Source organism: Coenobita brevimanus, chromosome 57 (genome assembly GCF_032717465.1).
Source record: "Coenobita brevimanus isolate Jiangsu-jjx chromosome 57, ASM3271746v2, whole genome shotgun sequence".
Lineage (NCBI taxonomy): Eukaryota > Metazoa > Arthropoda > Malacostraca > Decapoda > Coenobitidae > Coenobita > Coenobita brevimanus.
Genome location: NC_137010.1, coordinates 27,737,095 through 27,761,807, shown reverse-complemented (window position 1 = coordinate 27,761,807; position 24,713 = coordinate 27,737,095). Strand labels below are relative to the sequence as shown.

Here is a 24,713-nt window from a genome sequence, read left to right as displayed (position 1 = left end):
GGATAGTCCACACCTTCACACTTGGTTTTAATTATTCTGACCTAAGGGCCTGGGAGGAGCTGCATGGTCAGTAAGAAGGACATGTTTCAAATACATGGTTGTGAGGTGTGGGGCTGGAGAGAATGAGATTTGCAGTGGGTGTGTGAAAGGTTTGATGTTTGATGAAATGAAATATGGAGAAGAAAGACTGTATGCAAGAAGTGTGATGTTTGAAGAGATGAAGTATTAGGGAGAAAGAATGCATGCAAGAGTTGTGGGATTGAAAGTGATATGTAAGTGAGGGAAAGAGCATGTAAGGTGTGAGGTTAAAAGTTGTAGTTGAGGGAGGGTGGGAACATATGAGGGGCATATGGCTTGGATGAGTGATTATGAGGTGTGGATTATAGATGAATTTTGTCTGGTTATGATATTGCAAATCTATGTACATTATCAACGTAGTATATTCCTCTCATAATGATGTCCAGACACAGACTGTATACATTGATGAATCAGTCTAAATAACATTATGCTTCCACCAAACCCCCTTCAGTACAAGAGGTTTCACCTGAGCTGAATAAAATTGAAATTATGTGACAGTAGGAAAATAAAACAAAAGATGCCATCTTCAAGAAGGAGTTATTGAACCAGTGTACTGGGTTTGGCCATGGTTGAGCTGATGATTGTGTAAAGGCTGGAAGCTTATTCCAGAACCAAAACCACGTGCTTACTTCCTGTTGGCAGTTGGAAGCTCTTGGAAGTTTTTTGGGTAAATTGATCTATCTATCTATCTATCTATCTATTGCCAGATGCCTCAATCCCATTCAGGGTGGCCACAAACAAATCGCCTCCACCTCGCCCTGTCCCCTGCCATTTCACTGCCCCGCTTCCAACTCATTTCCACTGCTCTCACTCTTGACTTGTGTTCTTCCAGCAACGTCCAAGCTTCACTTCCATATGTTAGAGTTGGTATCACAATACTGTCATGTAGTAAATTTTTCACTTCCATGCTCACTTCTCTGTTTCTTATCACTGCTTTCAAGGAACCAGCAAACTTTCTTCCCTGCTGTACCCTTTCAAGCACTTCATCCTCCAAACCTCCATCCTTACTCATCACACTACCCAAGTACTTAAATGTACTCACATTTTCCAATTCCTCACCATCCAACCTCGCTGTACATTCACTGGCTTCACCTCTCTCAAAAACCATCACTTTACTCTTTCCTACATTCACCTTTAGATTCCGTTTCTTACACACTCTTCTAAACTCATCCACCAAGCCTTGCAGCTCTCCTTCATCTTCACTCAACAACACAGTATCATCTGCAAACAGCAGTACAGGGAGTTTCCAAACACTACCCTCTCTTACCAGGGCCACTCCAACATCCACTACCCTACCTTGTACCTCTTTTATTACCCCATCCATGTACAGATTGAACAACCATGGAGACATGACACATCCCTGTTTCAACCCAACCTTCAAAGAGAAAAATTCACTCAGTTCACCATCCACACGCACTGCAGCCTTAGCACCATCATACATACTCTTCACAGCATTCAACAACTTCCCTTCTACTCCATATATTCTTAATACTTTCCACAATCCTTGTCTATCCTCCCTGTCATATGCATTGTCCAAATCCATGAAAGCCGTATACAACTTCTTTCCCTTCTCTAGAAACTTTTCCACTAAAGATCTAAGAATGAATATCTGATCTACACAACCTCTTCCCTTCCTAAAGCCTCCCTGTTCTTCTCCAACTAATTCCTCTGTTCTTTCTCTAACTTTGTTAGTAAGTATCCTACCATACACTTTTCCTATTATACTAAGAAGACAGATGCCCCTATGATTACCACACACTTCTTTTTCCCCTTTTCCTTTGTACAAGGGAATAATTATACCTGACTTCCAATCCTCCGGGACTCTGCCTTCCTCCCAGGCCAATCTGCACATTTCCACATCCATTCTAATATCTCTCCCCCATACTTCAGCATTTCACCCCACACTCCATGAATTCCTGGGGCTTTCCCCGATTTAACTTTCTACATTGCTTCCACAACTTCTATCCTACTGATTTCTTCCTGTCTTCTCACCTCCCTCCTTCTCCCAACCATTCCCCAGCCACTTATACACGCATTACTTCCATCCTCTATGTTCAACAATTCCTTAAAGTGTTCTCTCCATCTGCTCACTTTTTCTCCCTTCTCCACTAGTAATCTACCAATTGTATCTTTCACTCCCCAACTAACTTCACTTCCACTCTGTCTTACTCTTTTCACCTCTTTCCAGAACATTTTCTTACAGTCCCTCCACTTTACACTCAAGTTCCTTCCAAATTCCTCATCCGCTATCTTCTTACTCTCTCTTACTAATCTTTTCACCTCTCTCTTTCTTTCTACATATAACTCTCTTCCGCCTCTCAGCTTCTTCCATGCCCCATTTCTCATCCATTCATTGTATGCTTTCTTCTTTTGTGGCACAGCCTGTCTCACTTCTTCATTCCACCACACTGTAATTGATCTGTAATTGATGTTTATTAATATTTTAATCTCTTTTAGGCATTCAGGAATCATATAAAACACAGTGATCAGAAACAGAATTAACAAAACCTTCATAAAATATTTAACTTTTATCTTGTCAGTATTTAGTAAAATAGATAGCAAAAATTACCACACTTTGATTGCATGATCATCACAGATGACAGTCTGAACATATTCCTTAATGCATTTTTCCACTCAAATTCATCATATCGAAACAGGTGTTGATTAGTCTTAAAATGGCATCAGTACCTGGGACCATGGCACTTTTATCATCATCATTTTACCCATTTTCCATCATGTTAATAGAATGGGTAGAGTTGAGAAGTAGAATTAGAAAAACACAGAAGTAGCAGTTTGTGTAAAAAAAAAAAAAAAAAATGTGCATTTTGAAGTTGGCCATAGATTCATTTATTCATTATTGAAATTTTCACAATTTCAGCTTCATCTCAGGCAGTTTTGTCAACACACAGCTTTATGTTCATAATGCCTCTCTTACATGTTTACCATCAGTTTTTACTTAGTCTCCTGGGTATTTGCAGTCAAAATGGGACTTTATATGGAACATCTTTAAGTGCTGCTTAGTCTTACGGTCATGGTATAGGTATTGCAGATGGAAAAGAATACTCATTTCTAACTTAGTAACAACATTATAGTGAATCATGAGTAACTTCAGCCATTTCATTACACTGATATCTTTTTATGTCATTTACCAGCAAATTATCCTACAGAGCTGAGGAGAAACCCCATACAGCAGGTGGGTTTTAAATACAGTAAAAGCTCGATTAACTGGAATGCATGGGGATTCTTCCATTCCGGATATGGAATTTTCTTGATAATTGAATGTTACTCTTAGAAATTTTCTAGGAAATCAAACAAATGAAACAGTACCAAACTTGGGACTTTATGTAATGTACATTATTCAGTATTAGATACAGTACAGGTAAGATACAGTACAGGTACACTCACACTCACTAATATCTGCCCAGTGGTGCCCCATTCCTACCTCAGAATACCCAGGGAAGAGGGGAGGGGGGGACGAAATGAGCTCCACCCGTCACTACCCCAGCTCCCAACCATCCCCCATACCCCTACCCAACCTCCCACCTCACCCATCATTCTTAACTAGCAGTTACATCTCAAGCCAATTTCATGCTTAACACTCTTGGTCTCACTACTAATACAAACAAAGATCATTAGGATATGTTAAAAGAATATAACTATCAACATGTTGCAGCAAGAAATTAATGCATTATGACTTGGACAGTAAAACAAAAATGTTAACAACAGCCACCTCGGGCCTCCCGTGTTGGGTGCGCGCGCACACACACACACACACACACACACACACACACACACACACACACACACACACACACACACACACACACACACACACACACACACACACACACACACACACACACACACACACACACACACACACACACACACACACACACACACACACACACACACACACACACACACACACACACACACTGAAAAACACAGACATAAACACACCCAAACACGCAGGCACAAACACGAACGCACGCAAACACTTAGTGCATGAGGCCTGGGATGGGCGTTGTTAACATTTTTATTTTATTGTCAACGCTATAATGCATGAATTTCTTGCTGCAGCATGTTCATAGTCATATTGTATACTTTTTACATATCCTAGTGTTTTGTATTTGTGTATTAGTGATGTGACTTTGAGTGTAAAGTATGAGGTTAACTTTAGATGTAAAGAATGATGAGTGGGGGGCTGGGAGGGGTAGGGGTATGGGGGAGGGTTGGGAGCTGGGGTAGAGGCAGGTGGAGCTCATTTCGTCTCCCCCTCCCGTCTTCCCTGGGTATGTGGGGGTACAAAGGGGGCACCGCTGAGCAGAAATTAGTGATCATGAGTGTACACTACAATACACACAAAAAGACCGGTATCCAGAATATTTTCGACCCCATGCCGGATCGAATCTGTGTTCTGGTTATACGGATGTGTTGATGCATCAGATGCTGGTTAATTGAGCTTTTACTGTAAAATCCATTCATTCCTTAAGTACAACTTTCATATTTTTTCTCACTGTATCAAGATATCTTTATTCAACCCAAGGAAAGGCCCTTAATTCTAAAGAGACAAAGTTAATTTATTAGTAACTTACCACAAAGTATGGCTTCCTGAATTAACCACCTAACTACGATTTCATCTTACATCGTTTTATTCATCCCTTCTCCAGATGATTTTAGTCAACCTCTCATGACTCCAAGATGAAAAGTGTCAACTATGCTGAATTAATTTTCTATTTATACAAGTAGTTAGGGGGAAAAAATTACATCCACAGGCTTTCATATGGAAGCACCTCTAAATTGTGTATGTGTGTTTGTTTTTACTCTAATCCCTGGTTAATTACTAGCAGTTACTGTATAACTCACAAATAATCTACTGTACTCTGCCCCTTCTGTAATGCAGGCCCTGGCAGGAGAACACACTTATATACCTCAGACACCTCACTGTCACTATCTAAACAATCTTTTCAACTTATGCTCAGCAAACGATCTCTGGGAAGATTTGGCAGAAGTGTCTGGTTTCCTGGAGTCCATCAGATTCGCAGCCAGATGAGTCTCGGGTTGCAATTCCAATAGAATTATGTTCATATCTTTTGTACGCATAGTTTATATTTTGTCTTTTTCAGAAAACTTTTTTCATTGCATCTAACTATCTCAGTGTGAAAAGTTTCCATAAGTTGAATAACATTGTCACCATGGCAAGAAGAAGATAAAAATGACATCCACCTATCATTTACAAGCACCTCTGTTGTAGGGTACAGTAGACCATCTGTGTGTATAGTTACCCAGAAAAAGTACCCTGCATGCAGAATCTGAGCAATTATTCTATTTTTTTTTTTTTTAAATTGGAAGAAACAATTTCCAGTTTTCTCAAAAGCCTGTGTTTTATCCCTCTTAACCCTTTAACCGCGGGTATTGTTTTGGTCTGACTGTCCTCTCCCGCGGGGGTTTCAGCCAAATGTAAACAAACCTTTAAACCTTAATAACTCTGCACAGAATAAAGCTAGAGAAAAAAATAAGGTACCATTAGAAAGTACTAACCTTCAGCTTTCCATTGATGTAGGTTTCATGACTTTGTTGACTTTCACAGGACGGGCAGTGCCGTTAGAAGTGAGGGGTGTAAAATCACTATTTTTCGCTCACACATCATTACCTTCGCTCATACACCATTACCAAATGCCAACCTCATTCTGATAATAATACTATAAACATATATGAACACTGCACATACGATAAACAACCCACTCTGTGTTCACTGAGGCAGGTAAAAGGCACTGTAATTACCTGCACTTCACTGCCACATCAGCGGTGTTGTAATCACTATTTTTCGCTCACACACCATTACCAAATGCCAACCTCATTCTGATAATAATACTATAAACATATATGAACACTGCACATACGATAAACACCCACTCTGTGTTCACTGAGGCAGGTAAAAGGCACTGTAATTGCCTGCACTTCACTGCCACATCAGCGGTGTTGTAATCACTATTTTTCGCTCACACACCATTACCAAATGCCAATCACATTCTGATAATAATACTATAAACATATATGAACACTGCACATACGATAAACACCCACTCTGTGTTCACTGAGACAGGTAAAAGGCACTGTAATTGCCTGCACTTCACTGCCACATCAACATGTGTTGTCACTCACACAGCTGGACAGATACTGATGCGCGCTTGGTCAGGGGTGGGGTGGGGGGCCCAGGGGGTGGGAGGTGGGGCCCCAGGGGGGGAAGAGGGAGGTGGGGGTCGGCTGGAGTGAAAGAACTTAATAGCTACTCTCCCTTGAAACAATTGGCGCACGGAAAAAACGCGGGGTATTCAAAATATTCACAAACATTCGAGAATGACACCCGCGGTTTGGTCCAGTTTTTGCAACGTCATTCTGGAATGACACCCGCGGTTAAAGGGTTAAGAGCCTTTTAATTTTTTTCTGATACATGTATGATGTATGATGTGTGAAGACATTGATTATCAGTAGGTATAATAAAGTGGTATTAAGTTTTATAGGAAGGCAGAGATTGTGGGTAAGGAGAGTCAGCATCACTGAAGCTGCAATCAGCATTTGGGAGGATGCGTTGATTTCATGTGACTACACTCATATATTACTCAGTTTTTGTCAGTTTAAAACTCTAAAATATTAGTCATTCAGAATTTTAATCCATATGTAATTTTTATTGTGTCACTTTAAAGCTCTAAAATATTAGTCTTTCAGAATTTTAATCCATATGTAATTTTTAGGATAATTATCAGACACTTTGACTGTGTAGAGGCTACTTTATGTCAAAGCTCCCTGCCAGTAATCAGCTCTTGTAAGGACTCATTGATTTTTTTTGTTAGTATTTACACATCACATAGTTTTTGTCACTTTATAGTTCAGTAGATATTAATATTTGTTCAGCACAGCCATAATGCATAGATCACATTTAGGATAATTAAGGCACACTTCGATTCAAGATGATACAACCTCCGTGTGTCTATATATCTATCTATGGCCAGATGCCATAATCCTGTAAGGGGTGGTTGTTTGACTTTGAGTTACCTGTTTTGTGGGGAGAGCCTCTAACCCTCCATTATCCCACTTGTTGCCTTGTAGGGAGCACATTTGGGTTGGTTATCTAATTACCATCCAGCATCTGTAAATGGCTTCCTGGCTCACAGGACACCTTTAGGCTTGTCACTCAGTGTAGAGTCACCTGAAAAGGAAGGAAGAGTAATGATACTTGAGAGGAAAAATAAGAGAAATAGGAAGAGAGGTCAGACACAGAAAAAAAAAAAATGATAAAGGTGAAGGAAGAAGTAGGCAACACTACATCAAGTGAGTGGATGATGGTCGCCACCACCCACCACTATGGCGATGGTTATTTCCTACCCAGATCCTGCCTGGTAATTAGCTGTTGGCAGGCCTCATTGATCACTTACATCGCTCAATTTTTGTCAGGTTAGAGCTTGGTAAAATAATTATAGTTCATATTCAGGGAAGTGAGCATGGAAGTGAAAAAGTTACTACATGACAGTATTGTGATACCAACTCTAACGTACGGAAGTGAAGCTTGGATGTTGTTGGAAGGACACAAGTCAAGAGTGAGAGCAGTGGAAATGAGTTATTTAAGAGGAGCCTGTGGAGTCACATGGAGAGACAGGCTGACGAATGAGGATATAAAGGAGCGTTGTGGTGTGGATGTGGATGTGATAGGAAGCGTTATGAGGAACACACTGAGGTGGTTTGGCCATGTGGAGAGGATGGAGGGTGAAAGACTGACGAAGAGAGTGTATGTGAGTGAGGTGGAGGGGGGAAGAGGGAGGGGGAGGCCGAGGATGAGATGGAGGGATGGGGTGGAGAGGTATATGAGAGAGGGGGGTGTGAGTTGGGAGCAGGGCAGTGAAATGGCGGGGGACAGGGCGACTTGGAGGCGATTTGTTTGTGGCCACCCCAAACGGGATTGAGGCATCTGGCAATAGATAGATAGATTCATGTTTAAGTTAATTATGGCATGATTTGAATGGGGTGATGCAGTATTTTTTTGTGTGGTGGCTATTTCACGCTCATCTCCCACTCATGATGCAGGTGCTGTGTCACTGTGCAGGTGTTTTGAATTTCTGAACTTATTTCTCCACCTCTGGTACTTTGCAGGAAGTACAGGTGATTTTTCATAGATTTGCCTTTCATTATTAGTTGAAAATGTATGAATCAGACCTACATTCATGTATAATGGAAGGTCTGTTAGTTACCCCTTTGTATACATGGGCTCTGCACAGATTCTGAGTGCATTGTGGCCAAAAGATATACCAGAGCCATCACTAGCAAGGAAAAAGATTGCCAAGTGCACTGTTCTGTGTGGGAAAAGTAACTGGTGTTGCATACCACTTATTTATTGCTTTATTCCCGTTTAACCCCCTCAGTCCAATGACAGATTTTTATTTAATTTTTCATACCACCAGAGAGTTTTGTTCATACTAAGGACCTGTGTTAGTAAAGGGGTTTTGGAAGGCTACAGGTAACCCTTCCACTTCAAAAAGTCTGTCCTAAGCTGAAGAAAATCATTTGAAGATGAGAAGAGTATACACAGGACCCTCCTTCTATGCAGCTAATGTGGGGAGTAAAAATAACAGTGCAAATGTAAACACATAAAACATATCATAAGACCCATGGGCATTTGGTGAATTGGGGGCACCTCCTCCCAGAAATTTTCCAGTCCCCATTTTGACTCTTGAAAAATTTTCTCTTACCAAATACATTGCATATAAACACACTAATCATCATTAGACACAAGAAATAGTGCATGAGCAAGAATGTAATGGTAATAAGTAACCAATAAATGGATATTTAAACTCAGAGTGTAAATGATAAAGTGATGATGGTTTTGTGGGGGGGGGGGGATATCCAAGGCTGAAGGGCTAGAGCAGGAAGACTGAGCAGAGGCTTTAACCCCTCGAGGTTAAGGTAGGTTAGGTTAACCTCGTATGCTGTACAGTATATCGCATTACTTTATTGTCCACTGGCACGTCAGCTTCATGCTGAGCACAAACCTACTTGGGCATTATCTGTTCAGGTTTTAACAGCACATGATTCATGACATAAGATCTTGAACCTTCATCTTTACCTCCAGTGAAGTGGACTGCTTGGATGATATTGCCTTTGCACTTCTCCTCACACAGTTGATTCATTCAAGTTCATCACATTTGCTGTGTCTGCTGTATGCACTTTGCCCAGGTTTCTTATCCAGACTTAGCAGTGCTCATTTACCATTTCCACCTAGTCTAGGGGATTTTGGGTCTGTGGGTGGCATATTGTCACTATGTTTACACATAATTTCCAATAGAGTGGCTGGATTACATGGGATTTTGATACGAGTCAAGGTCAAGGACACAGAACAATGGCTTGGAAGGGGGTGAAGGTTGTGGGGTGAGCATGTGCCACAGGCATGATGTTGGCAGCACATGAGCGCCACATCACTGCATGGGTATTTTGAATGTCAGTGGCAAAAATGGAAAGCCAGACAGCTTTTTCCCTAGCATAGATGTGATTTTTAATTGCAGAAACAGATGTAAGGTTTATATTTCCTTGCAAAAGTGAATTGAGGAAACAGAGACTGCATAAACAGAGGGCCTGGGGTCTACTGTAATGGAAAATGTTGCCAGACTGAATGGGTTGATGTCAGTGTCTTATATTTTCTTTACCTCAGTACCTTAGGCTGTGCCCCTAAGAAGCATGGTCGTAGAACTTATTTCCCACTTATTTATTGCTTTAAGCCTCCTTAATGCCACTATCTTATGTCAGCTTTACATTATACAGTAAGCATTGCCTTTTAAACATATCTGTAGTACCTTTTTTCCCCACTTGCGTAATGCTTTAATTGTAATGTTACTTCTGTACAGGACACTGTACAGTTAGGAAGCATAACTTTGGTCTAGTTGTCAGCTTAGAGGGTCTTTAGTAGACAAGATGACGTTAGGCCATAGGGTTAGTTAATACTTTAAGTTTCCATAATGGATTCTAGGTCTCCGAGTGCATGGAACCCTAGACTAATATATTATCTACTGGTATGCATATGGAGGGGGTCTGTGTATTTTATTCCTGTTCCACTGTGTCCCACAGGTGGTGTGTTGTTTTCACTGGAGGAAGGTGCAAGCTTTTGGAACCAGGCGCTGACATGGCGAGTCTTCTTTGCTGCCATGATGTCCACTTTCACCCTCAATCTTGTCCTCTCAGCTTACAATGGTGTCCCAGGTTAGTTGTTTTGCTTGTCATTGTAGATATTTAATGCTTCAGGGATGTGCTCTAAAATTTCACAGCTTTTCTACACAAATGGCACTAGAATTTACAGGCCAGTTTTATAAGTACTGTACCATGATGAGCAAGAGTTCACTGACAGTCCCTTGCCAGCACTACATTCTGTTTTTCATATATCTCATTCCTCCTCTGCCACCTGAGTATCATTCCTTTTCACACAATGTTGTTTTGTGTTTCATGTTTCTGACACATGCAAATATTTCCTATAATTTATTCCATTGCCAGAATGAGCAGGGGAACGTCTTCAAAATTTTTTATTGTCATAGGACCATTGGAGTTTAAATGGCATATTTTCTCTGGTTTACCAAGGACTTGAAAGCAAAAATAATCATAACAGTGTTGAATTGTAAAGAAGATAAACTGTATAGTCATCAGATTTGGTATCATTACTTTTGCCATAAGGGTTTTTAAAAGCGCCAGTCAGTCATTTCATGGTTGTAGTGACTAAAGTTATATTTTAAACTTGTCTGAGATTGGTATTATTGACATGGACACCATACAGGAAGACAATATAATAAGAGGAGTGTTTGATGATGAGGTAATGTTGCAAAGGTAACACTTCCAGATAGGTTTAATTTTTTATGGAAGAAGAGTTAAAGACTGTTTATAAGGGAAGAAGGGTGGTTGAGAAAGCAAGAGAAATATGTAGTGACAGTGTAAGCTGAAGATTCCTTTCATTGGGAGATCACAAGATAGAACACAGTTTATGTATGTATTCAAGTGACTGCCTTTGCCTACATCTGACACAGGGGAGCAGCTTTGCAATGTACATTCAAGCCTTGTTTTACTCATCCAGAAAGGCAGCTAATCAGTAGGGCCGAGGGACACCATTTTCTGTAATTGGGAAAGTAGCATGCCTTCACCCAACACTTCACACATGGGTATAGCTTCAGTAGGATTAATAAAGTAAATCCAAACATTGTTATTTGCTCTTGATTTGGCAGGGATGCTGGCTTATAATGGACTACTCAACTTTGGGAAATTTGATGATCTGACATATGAGATCTGGGAGTTCCTGCCTTACTTGGTGATGGGGATCATCGGAGGGCTACTGGGGGCTCTCTACAACCACATCAACCACAGACTCACGGCATTTAGAATGAAGTGAGTTCTTGAACCACAGTATGTTTTAGTTGCCCAGAATTCCCAGCCATCATTGCCCTAAATGATACAACAGTTGATACAATAAATCTCATTTTTAACATATTATAGTGGAATATAAATCCCGGCTTTATGAGACTGAGCATATGTCGTGATTTAAGAATTCCACAAATTAAAAATGATTGATCTCTTGGGGAAAATTGCTCATGGGGCTGTCATCTCGGAAAAGTTGCCCCCTTACCCCCAAACCAACATCAAACTGGTCACCAGCAAACACTGACAACCTGGAAAAGAAATTAGTAAGGCATATTTAATGGGAATGAACAGTAATGTAAGATTCTTACCTAAATGTGACTGACGACATTGCTTGAATGGATGAGGGAGGGGGGAGGGGTTGCGAGGCTTGTGGCGGACTATGACCTCTCAGCATGAGGCAAGCATGCTGCCACCTCATGCTGACACCTGTGTACTGCTTCCTCTTCATCAGCCTCCCACAGGAACCCCTCAAGTCCTGTGTTGACAACGGAGTGGTGTCGTCATCGCCCTCAGTTGCCTCCGTGTCATCGTAAGAGTCGTCGATTCACTGTTTGAATTACAGATAATTCTTTACCAAATGGGCATGGCCTTTCCATATTTTCTATTGGAATGAGTCTTGCATAGGTTACTTGTTATTATTCCTGGATTACCACAGTTGCTGGGCCTTTTTATATACTTACCTCTGAAAGCTATAAATGAGGATTTAGAATGTGTGATACACTGATGCGCCCAGTTGGAGCAGTGGTTGTTAAGTAATGTGGCAATTTGGAAAGATTGTCGGTAGCAGTGGTTGTTAAGTAATGTGGCAATTTGGAAAGATTGTCGGTAAACTGCCTGCCTCTTTAAATACCCCAAAATAGGCATACGGGCCTACTCTGATGTCCGGCAGTGTTGCGTACCGGTGGGAGTGTTCGGTCAGCAGGTATGTCAGATATCAAAGCAATTTTCCTCATAAGATACTGAAGAAAAGCCAGAGATGCATTCCAGGCCCAAACCCAAACTCTTATATACCTTAATTAATAGAGACTGACCCAGAAACACCGCAGGTATAATTGTTATCCATGTAAACAATCTATCTATCTATTTATAGCCCGATGCCCTAATCCTGCAAAGGTTTGGCGCAGACAAATCGCCTCAGGTCGCTCTGTCACCCACCATTTGACTATCCTCCCCCCAACTCACCCCCCCCTCCCTCATATACCTCTCAACTCCATCCCTCCACCTCATCCTCAGTCTACCCCTCCCTCTCTCTCCCTCCACCTCACCTACATACACCTTCTTAGTCAGTCTTTCATTCTCCATTCTCTCCACACCACCTCAGTGTATTTCTCCTAATCTTCTCAACCATATCCACATCCACCCCACAACGTTCCTTCACTTCTTTATTCGTCAACCTGTCTCTCTATGTCACTCCACATGCTCCTCTCAAGTAACTCATTTCTACTGCTCTCGCTCTTGACTTGTTCCTCTCTTGCAGGGTCCACACCTCGCTTCCATATGTCAGGGTAGGGATCACAGTACTATCATGCAGTGACTTCTTAACTTCCATACTCACCTCCCTATTCCTCATCACTGCTTTCAGTGAACCAACAACCTTCCTTCCCTGCTGTACCCTTTCACGCACTTCATCCCCCAAAGTTCCATCCTTATTCATCACACCACCCAATTACTTGAATGCACTCACATTCTCCATATCCTCACCATCCAACCTCACTGTACATTCTGTGACTTCATTCCTCTCAAACACCATAACTTTACTTTTGTTTACATTAACCTTCAGCTTCCTCCTCCTACACACTGTCCCAAATTCATTCACCAAACCTTGCAACTCCCATTCGTCTTCACTCAACAATACTGTATCATCAGCAAACAGCAACACCGGACTCTTTCAAATCTCATCCTTATTCATCAGAGCCACCCCCACATCCACTGCCCTACCTTGCACTTCCTTTACAACCCCATCCATGTATATATTAAACAGCCATGGAGACATCACACAACCCTGTTTCAGTCCCACATTGAGATCAAAGAACTCACTCAGCTCACCATCCACTTGCGCCATAGCCCTAGCTCCTTCGTACATACTCTTCACAGCACTCAGCAATTTCCCCTCCACTCCATGTATTCTTAATACCTTCCACATACCTTGCCTATCTATTCTGTCATAAGCTTTCTCCAAGTCCATGAAGGCAGCATACACTTTCTTTCCCTTCTCTAGATACTTCTCCACTAAACATCTTAGAACAAATATCTGATCTACACACCCTTTTCCCTTCCTAAATCCCCCTAGTTCTTCTCCAGCTAGCTCCTCTGTCATATGCTTAACGATATCAATGAGTATTTTACCATATATTTTTCCAGTCACGCTAAGAAGGCAAATACCCCTATGGTTACCACATACTTCTCTCTACCCCTTTCCTTTGTATAAAGGAACACTTATTCCTGATATCCAGTCCTCTGGAACCCTTCCCTCTTTCCAAGCCAATCTACACAACTTCCATATCCACTCCACAACAACAATACTGTTGCTAAAAATGAGACATCAAACATTACATGCTGGAAGGTAAGGTGGTGGGAAGTACGGTGTTGAGATGTTTCAGGGCAACTGATAGCCAGGCAGGTAGCTGGCAGTGCACCAAGCGGGGGTGGGGGAGGGCAGGGGGATAGACAAGCAGGGATGTGGGAGGGTGGGAGGACAAGGAGGGAAACTAGCAGGAGGACAGGGAGAGAGATAAGAAACTCAAACTGTCCTACTACCCCTCTCCCCAGTCTCTCTCTCTCTCTCTCTCTCTCTCTCTCCACACACACACACACACACACACACACACACACACACACACACACACACACACACACACACACACACACACACACACACCTATAGGAAAAAGTGATCATATGGTCATTGAGTTCCAGGTGATAATTGGGAACGTGTTGCCAAGAGACGAGCTTTATAGGGAGGGAAGATAAAACTTTGGGAAAGCAAACATTATACAATTGAGAACATTTTTCGAAAATGCGGATTGGAGCAAATTCAGAGAAACATGACAGATACAGGGGAAGTGGGAAGTGGGATATCTTTCTAGACTTCTATAATTCGGGAGTGGAAAAATATGTGCCAAGAGTAAGGGGGAAGAAAACAGGAAAAAAGGAGTGGTTTAATAGACGGTGTATAATAGCAGTAAAAGAGAAGGACATGGCATGGAACAGCTGGAGAAAGAGAGGTAATAACAGAACAAAGGAAGAATATAAAAGAACTAGAAATGAATATTCAAGAATATGTAGAGAGGAACTTTGAAAAAGGTATAATTGACAAATGTAAGGAAGAACCCAAATTGTTTTATAGGTTTGTCAGTGGAAAATTGAAACAAAAGGAAGGAATCACCAGACTGAAAGTAGAAGGAGAGGTTATAAAGATGCAGCAATTCAAGCTGAAATAATGAACAAATGTTTCCAATTGGTTTTCACTAATGAAAGGGATTTTGTGGAGGGGGAGGAAGTGACTAGAAATGTAATGATAAAAGATATAAAAGTGGAAGTGCAGGAAGTGTATAAATTACTGGAAACTCAAGATATAAGGAAAGCCCCAGGACCAGATAGAATCTCTAATTGGGTACTGAAGGAATGCAGAGAACAACTGACGGATAAGATTCACGGTTTAAGTGTGTGTTCCCTGGAAGAGGGGAAAGTGCCTCGGGAATGGAAGAGGGCAAATGTGGTACCAGTTTATAAAGGAGGAAACAAGGAAGAACCCCAGAATTATAGACCAGTGTCTCTAACCAGCATGGTTGCAAAATTGTGTGAGAGAATCCTGAAAGACAGATGGATAAAATATCTGGAAGAGATGAATATTTTGGCTGAAAGTCAGTTTGGACTCAGAAGTGGAAGGTCATGTGTTTCCAACTTGTTGAGCATTTACTCAAGAGCGATTGACGTGCTACAGGAGAGAGACGGTTGGGTGGATTGTGTGTATTTAGATTAGGAGAAGGCCTTCGACAAAGTAACCCATAAGTGACTAATGTGGAAATTAGAGCATATAGGAGGACTGAAGGGAAACCTTCTGGAATGGATGAGAGACCTTTTGAGAGACAGACAAATGAGGACAGTAATAAAGGACAGAATGTCTGGATGGAGGGAAGTAACAAGTGGAGTCCCAGAGGGCTCGGTGTTGGCACCAGTAATATTCCTGATTTATGTAAATGATATGGTAGCTGGAGTGAACAGTTATGCAAGTTTGTTTGCTGATGGTGCAAAGGTCCTGAGGAAGGTAGAGGTTAGGAGGACTATAAAATGCTGCAGGAGGATCTGGATAAGATACATGATTGGAGCTGGATGTGGGAAATGAAATGCAATGCCAAAAAATGTAAAATATTGGAAATGGGTAAAAGTACCAAAAGGCCATCACTGAATTATTTGATGGGTAACAAATCAATCACAAAAGCGAGAGAAGAGCAAGATTTGGGAGTGCTGGTCCAGGGCAGTGTGTCACCTGAAAAACACATTAACAAGACAGTTAGAGAGACATATAAACTTTAACAAACATGAGAGTAGCATTTCACTACATGGATGAGGAGATGATGAAAAAACTGATAATGACCATGATCCGCCCAGGTTAGAATATGCAGCGGTAGTGTGGTCCCCACACAAAGAATACAAAGAACAGCAACCAAAATGGTCCCCAGTCTGGCAGATGTCGTACAGAGAGGCTGGAAGAGCTGGATTTGCCTTCCTTAGAGGAAAGGAGAGAGAGAGAGGCAGCATGATTGCAGTGTTCAGGACCATGATGGGAGTAGATAAAATTGACAGAAAAGATCTGTTTTTATGGGATAAGAGAGTAACAAGAGGGGATGGGAGTAGATAAAATGGACGGAGAAGATCTGTTTGTATGGGATAAGAGAGTAACAAGAGGACACGGAATGAAACTGAAGAAGCCAAGCTGCTTGAAGGATATCAAGAAATATAGTTTTCCTCATGGATGCATAGACCTATGGAATAGCCTGGACAAAGAGATCGTCCAGTCTAAAAACTTAAACGGGTTTAAAGCAAAATTTGACTTCCTGAGAAACAGAGACGGGACCCCACGAGCATAGCTCATTTCCTGTATGTCACAGTTAGGTAAATTAGGTAAACACACACACACACACACACACACACACACACACACACACACACACACACACACACACACACACACACACACACGGGAGACAAGCAGGGGTGGGGGAGGATGGGGGAATGGGGAGAGAGACAACCAGGGGTGGGGAAGGGCAGGGGTACAGGGACGGAGACATGCTTGGCAGTGTTGAATGTGGCAGGGGATAAAGGAGGGACATGGGGGGAGAAGAGAGAGGATGGAGTGAAGACTGGGAGGGCCTCATGCACCACCACATCTGCTTTTGGACGTGCTCATTTCATACCTAGGGAACAGCAGAGTGTTTGGACTAGTAAGTCGATGGCCATTTGGATTGTAGGAATGATCCCCAATTTCTTCTGTTCAGTTTAGCGGGCAGTCAGTTATCGATGTGTTGGGTATTGGGGTATGCCTGTAAAGGCCCTTTCCTACTTAATGGGTCGAGTTCCGAGAAACTGCTCGTAAGTTGATTTTTTCATGTCAAAAATGCATTTAGTAAGTAAAAAATGCATTTATTACACCTAACCAACCGAACATCATAGCTTACCCTAGCCTACCTTTAATGTGCTTAGAACACTTACGTTATCCTACAGCTGTACAGAGTCATTAACACAAAACCTGTTTTATAATAAAGTGTTGAATATCTCATGCTATTTATTGAATGCTGTAGTGAGATCGTCATTTGCAAAAGTCCAAGTTCACGTGTGATGGCCGCCTTCATGCTCGGTAGTTATATTGTTTCATCTCAAGAGTAATTGCCTTCCACTTTGTTTTCTTACCAGTAGCAGGAAAGACAGATGGGCATTTCATAGACATGATGGATGCACAAAACACAATGTAGATATATGGGGGGGGGGGGTATCCAAAAAAAAAGGCTGTCACCACAGAGCACTGTACAGTAGGTCGCTTACACTAGCAGGCAAACTAGGAGGTACCAGCCCGGGACAAGTCCCCATCAAGGCAGTTCTCTGTCGGAATCTTGAGAATCTCAAACTTATGTTTATATACATGTAACGTGTAGGCTGTTTATATAATTTTAATGTACAGTATATTGATTGTACACTTACAGTTATCAGACAGTTAAATAAATGCTGATGTCTTGTATCTAGCCTAATGTTAAATAATGAAGTGAAAGTTATTGTCCATCGCCTGATTCGCATTTCAGTATTATATTTTTTCTGTTATCACCAACCATTTGATGCCATGTTTTACATTTATAATAAAAACAGTATACTGTACCGTCATCACTTCTGTAACTCATAAAACTCAAAAACTCTGTCCCTGAACCATCAGGCCGCCACCTTCATGTTAGGCAAGTAAGTTTCATCTCAGGAATAATTGCCTTCCCCTTCTTCTCACCAGTAGCAGGAGAGACAGATGGGCATTTCATAGACATGATGGATGCACAAAACACAACTTAGACACAGGGGGGTACCCCCAAACGACAGTGGCAACACAGAACACTGTAGAGCATCAGAGCATCGATTGTTTACACTAATGACTACCCAGGCAGACTGGGTCTCGGCTTGCTGTCATTGCATCATACCACATATTGCTAGCCCAGGAAAAGATCAAAATTCATATTTCGAAGTATGGTTTCTACATTCGTAAAGTTGAAGATTCGGTGGTTGACTGTTCATAAAATAGGGACCACCTGAATTTTGTTTTTTGCCATTCAGTTCTTGCAGTCACAGTTCAGCAGTTACCTATCTGTTGCATATATACCATAATTGATTAACTTGAGACAGTGAATTTGTTATAATGTAGGTGGAATTTCTGCACCTGCTTAGAAAAGAATTACCTTGTTGAGCCCATAATGGTGTGAAACTTTGGCTTTCTTCTCACTACCCTCGGCCCTTATTACATCTAACTCTGAGGTTTAAGTTAACATTGGCTTCATCCTCCCCTTCCTTGAAGAAGTTGTAGGCATAGGAGGGTTATGATCAGCCATGTTAACACTGGGCAGGCAGAGGAAGCATGGGGGAAAAAAAAATCATCTCGTAACAGACCATACTCGAACCACACGCCAACAACAGAGAGGAAACAATGCACCGAGCTTGTCGCCGGGGCATAGCACATGCGTCTTTCTTGCTTGGTGTGGGAGGGAAGTGCAATGATTGTCTCATAGTAAATGCTATGCTTGACTGTGATTAGTTAAGTAATTGTCATGCTTGACTGTGATTGGTTTATTCCTGGCTAAACGTGTGGTCTTGAGGTAATGGTGGCGTGTATTATATGAGGCATTAAAAAAGATGTCACTTTAGAGGCTGGACTCAAGAATTTCATTTAGTTTCCACGAGTTGCTGATGTAAATTGTTGCATGATGTTGCCACATATTATGAATTCGCTGTTTAGGATCATGTGATTTAGGAGACTCCACTGTAGTTCATGTGGTGGCAGAGTTTTCAAAGTGTTCTCGTAGAGTTCCTCCGCAAAATCTTGTTGGTATTGGGGTTCCAAGCTCATTTGGATGTGAACCTTGTGGATATCAGGCTCAAGTGTCCTTCACCTGCAGCCTGGTATCCAACTTTCAGGGGATCGGAAGGGATTGAAGGATGTTTGTAAAACTTGATACAGTACCAAAGTTTCCTTGGTATATTGGTGCCATCACGTGAAAGTATCTCTTTCCTGTCCTGCTTCAGAGGGTCAGGCTAGTCAGATCTGTGCTGGAAGTAGAGTCTGGTCATGACTACTGGACTGAGTCTCAATAGGAGCCATCCAGGGGGTGGCATTTTGGGCAGGTAATGGGTGGTTCGGGGATTTTCTTGGGCCTGGTGAACTTAGGTAGGTCACAGTTTGGGTGAGCCTGCAGCTTTCTCTCCTTACCATCCATTGAGCTGTTCCTGCTGTGGTGGGTGCCTTTGCTTTTTTGATGACCCTTCTTTGGATAGCACATGTCAGTATGGCAGTCTAAGAGTCTTTTCCTCCCCATACAAAATCCTGATGCCCCTGTAAACTTGCATGCATGCTCACACCCACACCCACATACCCGCATGCACAACCACACACTCTCTCACTCACTCTTGAAAAAATGCGTTTTATTTAGGAACTCTTATGTAAATGGCTTTGAATAGAGTGTTGCTGTACGTTACTGTACCGTATATAGTTTCTGCTGTAATAGTAGTAGTGATATTAATGTAGGTGGGAGCACTAACCATCCACTCATTTGATGTAGTGCCACTCACAGGTGTCTGCCCTTTCCTCTCCTTCATCCCTCTTTCCTTCCATCCTCTTCTGTCTTTTTTTCCTTTATTCTTTCCTCATCCTTCTGCCTACGGGTGACTTTACACTCCCTCTTCTGGCTTTTTTCCTTCATTCTTTCATCTTTGTTTTGCCTATGGGTGACTGTACACTGAGTGACAAGCCAAATGGTTTCCTCTACACCAGGACCAATTTATTCTGCTGGGTGGTAACCATATAACCAAATTATGGCATCTGGTGGTTTAGTGGGTAATTAAGGTGCTACAATCGGATTGAGCCATTGAAAGTTTATATCCAAGGGGTGGTTTGGGTTTATTGCTAATGTAATGCCACTCAGAGATGAGTGAGGCTGGTCACTCTCTTCTTAAATGTCAGGACCAACTTGCCCAGCCCCGGGCTTCTATGCTCCTTATGGGGCAACATAGGATTGGATGATGGATGGATATTGATGTAATGATTATACTACTGAACTATGAATAATGCTGCAGCTGATAGAACCAATAACCATAGTGATGATGGTGATAATTATGATTTCTGATGTTGATATTGATAATGATGCTTGTAATAATGTGATAATTATACTTATGATAATGATAATGATGTTCATAATGATTTGAAGGCAATAGTGATGAGAGAGGTTCATTTTGATAATTATTATAAGCTAGCTGACAACAGTAATAATGTTAATTTTAACATCTTTAGGGGCTGGCATGCTTCTCCATTTTCCTAAGAGTGAATATCCTCAACTACTGTGTCAGAGAGATTAAAAAGTCTACACTCATAGCACATACTTGAAGTTTTGAAGTTGCTTAGTGGACATAGTGTTTTTCTAATACAAAGCTCAGAAAGCTAAAAATTTGAAATGTGAAATAAATTATCTTGCAGATCAAACACTGAGAGTCTCATCTATAAAGCAGCGTAAATATATGTTGCAGAAAGTATCAAGATACATTCAGGGATTACTAATAATGGTTTTGATAATGAGGGTGGTGCTTGAGAGGGATGCATTCACATCTATCTATCTATCTATCTATAGCCCGAAGCCCTAATCCCACAAAGTGTGGCTGCAGACAAAATGCCTCCAAGTCTCTCTGTCACTCACCATTTGACCGCCCACCCCCCAACTCACTCCCTCCTCCCTTATACACCACTCAACTCCATCCCTCCACCTCATCCTCGGTCTTCCCCTCCCTCTCCCTCCCTCCACCACACCTACATACACCCTTTTAGTCAGTCTCTCATTCTCCATTCTCTCCGCATGTCCAGACCATCTCAGTGTATTTCTCCTAATTTTCTCAACCACATCCCCATTCACATGGAGCACCAGTATGACCAGGAGGTTCTGCTGTCTGTTTATACAAACATCCCTTAGTTCCCTTCCTTATCCCTTGAAAGGAAGATGGTAGATTGTAGAAGGTCATCTTATGCATGCAGCCCACCAGGTTCATGTCCAATGAACTGTGGCCACAGCAGTAACAACATGCTGATGAGGATAATAATAATGAAATTGATATCAATAAGGCACTGGTGATAATGATAATGATGATGGTGATGATGATGATGATGATGATGATGGAAATAATGCTAGACATCAATAAGGATGGTAATAATAGTAATAATGCAACCCTTCCTTGCCTTTTCTACACCACCACCACCAGGTACATCAACCGTCCTTGGCAGAAAATCCTTGAGGCTGCAGTTGTGGCATTTGTGACTGCATGTGTGGCCTTCCTCATGATGTACTGCTTAGATGACTGCCGTGAGATTAACCCTGACATTGCCACCTACCCCATACAGGTCAGTTAGGGTGCTGAATAGTGCTAACCTCATGACAATGGCATCGTTCTTACCTTTATTCTTGTTATCTCCAGATAATGTTACTCAGATTTTATTTATTTATTTTATTTTTTTGTAGTTACATGTGGTTTTCCGTAACCCTTTCACTTCTAAGGAACTCTTTCTAAGCTGAATATGTTCAAGTGGCACTAGCAGGAATTAAATATAAAAGGCATCGTCAGTAGGGTGTGCCAGCTGACGAAGATGGGAATGGAAGTGCTTTGGTGGACATCTGTGCTTGTAAGGGGTTGGCAATAGCCAACACCTACTTTCGGCATAAGATGATCCACCGGTATACATGGAGAGTAATGAGGAGGATGGATGGTGAACTTGTTGAACGAAAAGCAATGATAGACTACGTGTGTGTGGAAGAGCGAATGAGAAGACAAGTGTTGGATGCAAGAGTGTGGAGAGGGTGGGGGAATGGAGTCTCGGACCATCACTTAGTGATGGCCAAGGTAGAGCTGCAAAGAAAGTGGTTGAGGAGACGAAGGGGAAGACAGGAGGAAGCAACTCCTGTGAGAAGAGTGGAGAAATTGCAAGATAGTGAAAAAATTACTGAGTATAAGAGCATAGTGGAAGAAAGACTGGGAAGGTATGAGCTAGAGCAGATGGAAGGGGTAGAAGACGTATGTAAGATATTCACGGAAGAGATAGGCGCAGCGTGTGAGGCGGTTTGTGGAGTGAGGAGGAGATGCAAGGGTGTGCAAGGGACAGCATGGTGGAATGATGAGGTGAAACTAGCTGTGGAAGAAAAGAAGAAGGCATATAGTGAATGGTTAGCGAGTAGAGGTAGGGGAGAAGATGAGAGAGAGAAGAGAGAGGTATATGTGAGCAGGAGAAGGGAGGTTAAGAGACTGGTGAAGGAGAGTAAAAAGAAAGTGGATGAGGAGTTTGGGAGGAATCTGAGTGTGAAATGGAGGGAGAGTAAGAAATTGTTTTGGAAGGAGGTAAAGAATGTAAGGCAGTGTGAAAGGGGAAATAGTAGGGGAGTGAAAGATAGGAATAATAGATTGTTGGTGGAGAAGAAAGAGAAACTGAGGAGATGGAAGGAGCACTTTGAGGATTTGTTGAATGTGGAGAGTGAGAGCAGTGCGAGTATAAGTGGTTGTGGAATGGCTGGGAGAAGAAGAGATGAGAAGAGGGAGGAAGAGATCAGTACGGCGGAAGTAATGGAAGCGATGAAGAAGATTAAGTTGGGAAAGGCCCCAGGAATTGATGGAGTGTGTGGTGAAATGCTTAGGTATGGGAGTGAGATTGTTGTGGAGTGGATATGGAAGTTGTGTAGATTGGCTTGGGAAGAGGGAAGGGTTCCAGAGGACTGGAAATCAGATATAATTGTTCCTTTATACAAAGGAAAACGAGAGAGAGAAGTATGTGGTAACCATAGACATATTTGCCTACTTAGTGTGACTGGTAAAATATATGGTAGAATACTCATTGATAGGGTTAGGCATATGACAGAGGAGCTAGTTGGAGAAGAACAAGGGGGATTTAGGAAGGGAAAAGGGTGTGTAGATCAGATATTTGTTCTAAGATGTTTAGTGGAGAAGTATCTAGAGAAGGGAAGGAAAGTGTATGCTGCCTTCATGGACTTGGAGAAAGCTTATGACAGAATAGATAGGCAAGGTATGTGGAAGGTATTAAGAATATATGGAGTGGAGGGAAAATTGTTGAGTGCTGTGAAGAGTATGTACAAGGGAGCTAGGGTTACAGTGCGAGTGGATGGTGAGCTGAGTGAGTTCTTTGATCTCAATGTGGGACTGAAACAGGGTTGTGTGATGTCTCCATGGCTGTTTAATATATACATGGATGGGGTTGTAAAGGAGGTGCAAGGTAGGGCAGTGGATGTGGGGGTGGCTCTAATGAATGAGGGTGAGATTTGGAAGCTTCCAGTGTTGCTGTTTGCTGATGATACAGTACTGTTGAGTGAAGATGAATGGGAGCTGCAAGGTTTGGTGAATGAATTTGGGACAGTGTGTAGGAGGAGGAATCTGAAAGTTAATGTAAACAAAAGTAAAGTTATGGTGTTGAGAGGAATGAAGTCACAGAGTGTGCAGTGAGATTGGATGGTGAGGATATGGAGAATGTGAGTGCATTCAAGTACTTGGGTAGTGTGATGAGTAAGGATGGAACTTTGGGGGATGAAGTGCGTGAAAGGGTACAGCAGGGAAGGAAGGTTGTTGGTACACTGAAAGCAGTGATGAGAAATAGAGAGGTGAGTATGGAAGTTAAGAAGTCACTGCATGATAGTATTGTGATCCCTACCCTGACGTATGGAAGCGAGGCATGGACCTTGCAAGAGGGGAACAAGTCAAGAGTGAGAGCAGTGGAAATGAGTTACTTGAGAGGAGCATGTTGAGTGACGTGGAGGGACAGGTTGACGAATGAAGAAGTGAAGGAACGCTGTGGGGTGGATGTGGATGTGGTTGAGAAGATTAGGAGAAATACACTGAGGTGGTTTGGACATGTGAAGAGAATGGAGAATGAAAGACTGACTAAGAGGGTGTATGTAGGTGAGGTGGAAGGAGGGAGAGGGAGAGGTAGACCGAGGATGAGGTGGAGGGATGGAGTTGAGAGGTATATGAGGGAGGGGGGGGGTGAGTTGGGGGGAGGGTAGTCAAATGGTAGGTGACAGAGCGACTTGGAGGCGTTTTGTCTGCGGCCACCCTTTGCGGGATTAGGGCGTTGGGCTATAGATAGATAGATAGATAGATCGTTGTAGTGAAGAAGTTAACTCTTCATTATGGTAATACAAGGTCTGTTCAGAGAGTATCTGACCTTAGGCCCTAAAAAAATAAAAAGCTGACCAGTTGAGTGAGGACACTAATCCCCCTCAAAGTAGCCCCCTTCTGACTTCACACATGTAGGAAGAGACTAGACCTTTCCACTGCTTGAAATATTTTTGAAAGTCGGTTTTCGGTATCTCCTTCAGGAGCTTCGTCGCATTCGTCTTGAGTTCATCTCTTGGATGATCATTGGCCAAGACGTGTTGGAATGTGCAAATCGCAATCCAGGC

General features: G+C 42.1%; 1 protein-coding gene across 1 annotated transcript in view; it reads left to right on the top strand.

Annotated features, from left to right (window-relative positions):
- Positions 1–24,713, top strand: part of ClC-b (chloride channel protein 7) — a 93,910-nt gene that overhangs the window by 22,713 nt on the left and 46,484 nt on the right. The window contains exons 9-11 of the mRNA XM_080274053.1: positions 10,195–10,326; positions 11,334–11,493; positions 21,517–21,655. Of these exons, the coding sequence (XP_080130179.1) occupies positions 10,195–10,326; positions 11,334–11,493; positions 21,517–21,655 (431 nt within the window). The remainder of the gene's footprint in view (positions 1–10,194; positions 10,327–11,333; positions 11,494–21,516; positions 21,656–24,713) is intronic.